We start from the raw sequence: 7,446 nt of genomic DNA on the forward strand, positions 1-7,446 counted from the left end.
CCCAGCTTGCAAATTGCTTAAATCAACATGGTGCATATTGTGGCGTAATACACGAACAAGGAACGAAGCCGTACAAGTATAATCATTTGCAAGAGGAAAAGCTTCATAAAGGAAGCCCCCAAGTAAGCGGGGTATGTGAATTTGTGTGTCACAAATAAAGTTTTGACAAGGAAATTTTTCATAAACAATTTTTTTGCCAAAAAAGTATAATGCTTGGTCGAACCGAACACAAATTTAAAATTTAAAACTTGGAGCATGAAAACGACTTAACTGGTTAATGTGTTCGGCATTGATGACGCGTTCCGAGCTTGATGCGGAACAAGGTTCCAGCCCCCAAGCTGGCCCTGAGGTGGCCGAGCAGAGAGTTCGGCACTTCGAGAAGATGAGGCCCTCTGTCCAGCCGCGGTAATGGAGCAGGTCAGCGCGCCAAGGCAACAACACAATTCGGTCGAAGGAGGCGACGGCGCGACTCAGTCTATGTCGATTGGCTGCACAGATAAAATAGTGCAAACCAAAAAGTAATGACAAATAAAGATAATAATGAAAAAAAGCTGCATAATTAATTTATGCGAAAAAAAAGTTTGGTAAATATGGCCTGAGCGTTGAGGCTAGCTCGATGGCACGTTGACGTCGTGGCACGGCGATGTCGGCGAAGGCCGGCCTGCCCAGATGACTGGGAGAGGCTGGCCGGACTGGTGCCAGGTACAAACATCGATAGAATTTCTCTGCCAAAATGATGTAGTATAGGCCAACAAAAAATATTCTGTGTATAATAATTTACGTGCTAAACAAATAACTAGGAGAAACAAAATCTGTTTGGCGACAAAGGTCGTAGCAGGCCGAAGAGAATAAACGTTAAAAGATCTGTACGAGACTAGTATCAACCAGTACCAAAAAAACATTGGACTTGGCCTCTACGCGGAGTAGTAGTACTTTAAATTACTAGAACCCACTTACCAAATCCAGGGGTACAGTGCTGCAAAACTAGTAGTCAATTAGGTTAGTAGTACTCTAGGTCTATATACTTTTTAGCAAGAAATAATACTACTAATAACATTTTATTTTTGCACAAATAAAATACGTAAAGTAATTTATTAAAAAGATGTGGCCTGAGTGCCAAGGTCGAATCAGTAGCGTGGACACGACGAAACCGAACTCAAGTGACAGGTTATGTCACGGATGAAGCGTCCGCCAACTGACAGATAGAAAAACTGGGCTGACGAAGAGATGGCCACGCGGCGCGGCTTCCTCAAAGGCGAATAGCAATTTTGAAGAAAAGCTGCACTGTCAATCAAACCTCCAAACTATAAAAAAATTAGCACACTTAGATGAAGTATTGGTGCACGTTTGAGAAGCAACCCATTTAAAACAAAAAAGAGGCTAGCCAACTCACCTCCAGGATACTCTCTCGATCAGCTCCTTCGTCAGCCGTTCGATCTGACTTCTGGCGCGTCTGAACCGTCGGATCTTCACCTGCAGTCAAACTCGATTTTCATCTCACGGTTGTTTCCGTTGGCCAATGATGGGTGGGCTCGTCTCGCACGCTCGTTGGCTGGGTGAACTTTGGTCGTGTCCCCGAGGGATTTGCCAATCGCCTCCGCCCGCGCGTCAAAACCCTAGCCGCCAGCCCTGCGCCCACTCCGCCTCGTTCTCCTCCCTCGACAGCGCCGCACCTCCTCCCTCATTCCTGCTCATCCGGATAGCCGCCGGCTGCCGCATCCCTTCTCCCCCTTCCTCCTCCTTCCTCCTTCCCGCTGGCACCGACGAGGGGGCCTCTCGCATGGACGGCCGGGGCTTCAAACCAGGGGGGCCAAGAAAGCCGGCCGGCGGCGGCCGGGGCGGGCGCGGAGAGGGCCGATGCGGCGACCGCGGGCGGGGCGGTGGCGGCCAAGGCCAGGGAGGACGAGGTTGCATCCATCGGCGGCCGATCCACCTGCGTGCCGTCACTGCTCACATCCTTCCCCTAATTTATTTGCTTTCTCGATCTGCAGCAGCAGCAGCGTCTCCATGGACGCGGCGGCGTGACGGCTTCCAGGCACGGATCCCCTCCTCCGCCTCCATCCTCCACCTCTCCGGTCGCCCGGTTGCAACGGTGAGCTCTCCCTTTCCCCGACTACTCTCCTCTCTCACATCACATCAGATCGAATCGGACCCCTGATTTCTTTTTCTGTTGAGCAGCAGCAGCAGCTCCTTCCTACCTTCCATGGACGAACTCGACGGAGACGCCGTCCAGCCCGACCACGGCCACGACTACCCCACGCACAAGGTCCCTTCCTGCTCCCCCACCTTCTTCCATGGTTCAAGACGCTACATACACTGTTGCTGTTGTTTGTCAAATTCATTCCACTGAAGCCATCTGCTTCGTCCACCAACCCGCCCAGAAAGGTAGTTATTGTGAATTGATGTTCGCACTGAGGCTGGAGGCGAGAGGCGAGGGCACGAAGGTCGGCGGCAAGTGCTCAGGAGAGAAGAGGAAGGCGGTGGTGGCTGCGGTTTACACGAGAGCGAGGTGACCTGCCCAGAAAGGTAGTTACAGTGAATTGATGTTCATATGAACTTCAATGTTGTGACATTTTTATTAGATCTGAGTTGCAATCCTCAATTTTTTTAGGTTTGAGTAGCAATGTTCCTGCTCTACTAGACATTTTCCATGTTTTTTCTTCTAATATCGTATAGCCTCCATGCTTATGGGTTCAACTTGACAAGCTTTTTTCATCTTACATCCTGTTTTAAGCTCTGTTGATGGTTGATTTCTGCCATGTTTATGGAGGGAGAGGACGCCAAGTACTAGGAGAAGGATCAGTTTAGCAAGTAGAGGCTGTAATTCTCTTATGATTATGGGTAGATGCCTCCTTTATTTAGTTACCAGAGTTGTTCACTATTGAATATGCAAATTCAGCATCCTGTTACTTTCTCCATCATTCACATTTAAATTTGCTAATATTGGTTTTCTAAAGTCTAAGCATGATGTGTACAGATCTGAGGATGAAGAGAAGATATGGGTTAAGTTTCGGAGTGATTCAGTTGGTCAAAAATATGAAACACATCAAAGGGGTACTATGCAATACCTAGAGCTCGAGTAGATATACATTATTCAATTCATATTTGATTCCAGTGGTTTTACTTCCATACAACAGGCTTGTTGCTTGGCTGCTATGGAGAAGGGTATTCTTTGAAGGAGTTGTAGACCTTTTGGATATGCTTCAATTTGGACACTTTTTCAGTATGTATATGATATGGGCAGGTAAGAACGCAACTTGGTTTCGGCTCAAGTTTTACTAGCCTTTATGTCATCGTCACATTTATGTTGCAGGTTACTTGTCTTTCAACCCGTTTATTAAATTTATAGTGCATTTTTTATGGGGCAGGTTAAAGAGCCCCTGTTATTTTTCTTGGCTTTTATTTAGAAGGTGCCATATGATGGTACTAACTCTATTCTGCTATCACTTTCTACATCACTCACATTTAAATTTGCTAATATATGTTTTTTTAAACATGATATCTACGTATCTGAGAATTTTTATTTGTGGGTAAGGATTCTGTATATTGATATGATGTATAAGAAAGAAAGAACTTATTGACTTATTTGGAGATTAGCTATGTAGTATAGGACTGTGATTTCCTGCAAAAAATAGTATAGGACTGTGATATTTTAAGAATTCACAAGAAGTATTTGGTATGTGCACATTTTAAGAATTCACAAGAAGTATTTGGTATGTGCACATTTATATGATACATAGTCATGCATATCTCATCTCTTTTCCTGATCAAATGAAGCACAGGTCGTGGTAACTCTATCAGTTCCTTACATCTATTTGTGTAATGTCGATTCAGGAAATGAAAAACTTAATGTGGCTGGAGTTCTACGCGGATTAAATCTAATTATCCTTATATTTCAACTCCAATGACCCGGCCTCACATGGTAAGGCATGTTTTGTACAGGCAGTGAAAATAGGGTGCTCATTTTTATCTTACTGATTTGGATTTTGACAGTAGAATGCGGTTTTGGGCATGTGTTTCGATTCATTCGGTTTCGACGGAATCAAAGGTCAGGAAAAATATATAGGTGTTAGTTCATTATCTTTTCAGGTTTCTTAATTATTCATACATTTGCATCTATGTTACAGGTGCTAGCTTTCATGGCTAGGATTTTTTTAGCATATTCAAATCTGTATTAGAATAAGGTTTCCCCCTTGGATGTTCCTTATGTATCCATATATTAGATTTTTGTGTGGTTCATTTGTTGCAAATATATAAATAATAATCTGATTGACTATATGCAGATTTGGTTTGAAATCTTAAAGCAGTCTCTGACAAGTTGTAGGTGAAGAAGATCATGTCCTAGGAGTTAAATGCACGTGGAGTACATTTATTGTATGCATTTTGTTTAGAAGTATTCAGTTTCATAGCATAATCAAGTGTTTTTCAATACTCTCTCTCTCTCACACACACACAAAATGTCTTTAATTTCTGTTTTTTTAATGTATTGGCCTCTGAATGATCTTCATGGTATATATCTATATCGTTGAATGACCTCGACTTGTACCTTTGTGGTTTGCAAACACTAAAACATGTGTTGCTACAGAGTTATCTTAGTTTTGACGTTGATCGGTGCAGGTGGGTTCTCATGGTAGGATTTGATCCACTCGGATATCAATGGTACTGATACTTAAGTTGGATTTCTTTAAAAAAATAAAGTATGTCCTATGTTAGTTTGGGCGCAAGCCTGTATCATGAATACATACTGCTCACAGTGCATTTGCATGAGAAGCCCTTCACACGAAAAAACTATACATTCACATTTTTTTCTGCGGAAACTATATATTTACTTATTATTCAGAGCTCACTGTATGAAATCCGAGTGGTGCTCAAGATGTTAATTAACTAGCTTTGTGAATGGGGTGGTGAAAAATACTGCTCACTTTATTTGTTTGGTCGCAAGCCTATATCATGTACACAAACTGCTCAATTTATTTGAACCTTCAGAAAATAAATCAATTTGCTCAAGCCTTTCTGCTGTTGATTCCAGTTCATTGGAGTAACTTTAATATTTCTTCTCATTGCATCAGTTAACATGAATGCAAAATAGATTTGTTGTCTCATGCTATCCCGTATCAGGGATGATGCCACTAAGTTGTTATAATTATGCTTGTAGTCCTTGTCGGAGTTTGGGTACTGCACTTTATAATGCAAAGGAATGGTATAAACGATAGCTGGTTCTTTCATGTAGTATGCCTTTTTCTATAATGTATATTATGGATGCGGTACTTCTTCGAAACCTTCATAATGCTTTTTGTCATGCAACAACTTGCTAACAAGTCCTGGTCTGTTGCAGTTGATTGCACATGTGGAGGGCTTCTGGATGCATTTATTGTCTCATGTCACAAGGATTTACAACTTTTACGAGAATGCAGGTGTAGAGTATTGATAATTCCAGATAGTTCACTTCCCACAATAGAGCACCCTACAGTACTATCAATTATTCAGTCAGAGAACCACACTATGCTGAATATATTGGTGGATCAGGTACATCGATAAGCACCCAATGTTCAGACAGATGAAGAGAGTGAAAATATATTGGTGGATCAGGTACATTGATAAGCACTCAATGTTCAGTCAGATGAAGAGAGTGAAAACAGCGTTTACTCTGAATTTTCAGACAGAGTGGCGATGCAGCTGGAAGTTTGAGGCACTGGATTCCCCCTGACCGAGGAACAATCAAGTTAAATCTAGATGCTTCATTCTTTGCTCAGACTTGGAGGAGCTATATCGGGGCCATCGCCGGGGATTTTTTTTGGTGTTTCTTCTATTTATCCAAGAGCATTGACAAATGTAGTTCTGTGGAAGAGGCTGAGGCTCAGGCGATGCTAGATGGATTGACAGCTCTGACAATTATGTACAACAATGTCTGTTTCCCAACTTCATGCGACATTAAGACCAGCTCTTCTGTTCTTGTCCAAGTCCGGGCAGCAGAACCAGTATACCATCGCCCATGCCCTTGGTGTGTGTGTGCCAGAACTAAAGAGAACATACTCAAGATTGCAGATATCCCAGCGGAGTTACATGGGGCAGTTAAATCTGATTGTAAACAAGGTTCCTGAGTAGTTTCTACTCTGTATCTAAAACATGCATCCGATGGAAAAAACTATTAATATTGCAATGTATTTCAGGAAGCGGATTATGAGCACTCGGGTGCTCTACCCCCCTGCATAGCACCCGAGAGCTCCTATGCATTTCCGTGCATTTCACTCCTTTTGTCATGAAAGTAGATAAGGCCTCACCGGTTCGGGTGTGACCGTGCTGTTGTGTCGCGTTCGTGTGATTTGATTTCTTAGCTGTGTTCTTAATATATTGATAGAAACACCAATTTCTAAAGCAAAATAAGGCCTCCTTAACTTGTTTTATATGTCGTGTTAAGTATAAGCATGTTATTAAGCAAAATGATATGTATATATTTTTTATACAAGGGATCTAAATTCTTACTATGCTTGCTTCCTAAAACAAAATACTACCAAAAAAATGCACATATTTTTCAACACATTGTGGTTTTTGATGAGACTTTACGCTAGCAAATTGAAATGTGTTTATAGATGTTATTGTAGACAATGGGCCTATTTTTATTATTATTATAGGGGGTTAATATTGTTATTGTATGTACACCACTCCATCGGAGCTCATGGACGCTCCTTCATAAGAGGAACTATCATCGGATCCATCTGAGTTGTTGTCCGAGTTTTCCTCAGAGCCATTGTCGGCGCTTCCATCAGAACTGATATCCACAGGCTCAGTTCGAGATTCCCTCATGCTCAACTATCGCACTGACCTACGACACCATCGATTCTCAATCAAAACAATGGCAGCTTATAAATAACCATCAATTTACTTCCATATGAGTGCATCCCTAAACAGAAAGGATCGCAACACAAGATCTATAATGCCTAAGAGTGGGAATCGCCACAAAAAAGAGGGGACATGCAAGATCGAGATAGATGGAAAGTAAATCCATGCATGCAGACAAATCCGAAATCAAAAGAGGCGAGAAATCGCACCGGTCGCGGCTGACGAAACGCCTCTGTCACCCAGCTAAGGAACCGAGAAAGAAAGGAAGGGGATACACAGTCTTCGCTGGCTCCGCCCCCTGCCGCTTCATATTCAGCTCCTCACAGGCCACAGATATCGCTCTACGTGGGCAGGGCTAAATAATATATGGGTTATTCTAATGCCTCCTGATCCCTATATCTCCCTATATGCACAACAAAGACATGTTTTTTTCTTAGGTTTCTTATCTTTTCCCCTCTTTTTTTGCAGGAAATATATGCATGGCCAGGTTTCTCATCATGATAACCATGTTTTCAAACTTACTAAAAAAATACAACCATGCCAACTTTACTCTCTCATCATAGTGGCCATATTTTCAAACTGAACATATTCATATCATGCAAATTT

The 7,446-nt window shown here is 42.3% G+C and overlaps 1 protein-coding gene across 50 annotated transcripts; it reads left to right on the forward strand.

The window, feature by feature from the left end:
* The first annotated feature begins 1,550 nt into the window (after positions 1-1,550).
* Positions 1,551-6,248, forward strand: LOC123045900 (uncharacterized). Of its 50 annotated transcripts, none has more exons than XR_006421715.1 (12): positions 1,554-1,907; positions 1,992-2,092; positions 2,179-2,266; positions 2,382-2,526; positions 2,978-3,054; positions 3,138-3,244; positions 3,835-3,922; positions 3,994-4,048; positions 4,128-4,184; positions 4,284-4,374; positions 4,618-4,659; positions 5,336-6,248. XR_006421715.1 is itself a non-coding variant. In XM_044469138.1 (4 exons), the coding sequence occupies exons 2-4, from the start codon at positions 5,260-5,262 to the stop codon at positions 6,099-6,101; spliced, it is 660 nt and encodes a 219-aa protein (XP_044325073.1). In that variant the 5' UTR covers positions 4,356-4,374; positions 4,618-5,259; the 3' UTR covers positions 6,102-6,248. The 50 variants fall into 50 exon arrangements, 3 of the variants coding, with proteins under 3 accessions (XP_044325073.1, XP_044325075.1, XP_044325074.1); XR_006421727.1 differs by having other exon boundaries at positions 3,997-4,184; positions 5,336-5,414; positions 5,527-6,248; XR_006421733.1 differs by lacking the exons at positions 4,128-4,184; positions 4,284-4,374 and having other exon boundaries at positions 1,556-1,907; positions 3,997-4,048; positions 5,336-5,414; positions 5,527-5,589; positions 5,660-6,248.
* Positions 6,249-7,446: the final 1,198 nt, after the last annotated feature.

The sequence above is a fragment of the Triticum aestivum genome, chromosome 2B (genome assembly GCF_018294505.1).
Source record: "Triticum aestivum cultivar Chinese Spring chromosome 2B, IWGSC CS RefSeq v2.1, whole genome shotgun sequence".
Lineage (NCBI taxonomy): Eukaryota > Viridiplantae > Streptophyta > Magnoliopsida > Poales > Poaceae > Triticum > Triticum aestivum.

What these genes read in the sequence shown, in the direction of transcription:
- LOC123045900 (XM_044469138.1), top strand. Translation starts at nt 5,260, where the DNA reads ATGCGGTACTTCTTCGAAACCTTCATAATGCTTTTTGTCATGCAACAA. An exon ending in CAACTTTTACGAGAATGCAG is followed by an intron (nt 5,415 to 5,526) that starts GTGTAGAGTATT and finishes TTGGTGGATCAG; the next exon opens with GTACATCGATAAGCACCCAA. An exon ending in AAAATATATTGGTGGATCAG is followed by an intron (nt 5,590 to 5,659) that starts GTACATTGATAA and finishes CTGAATTTTCAG; the next exon opens with ACAGAGTGGCGATGCAGCTG.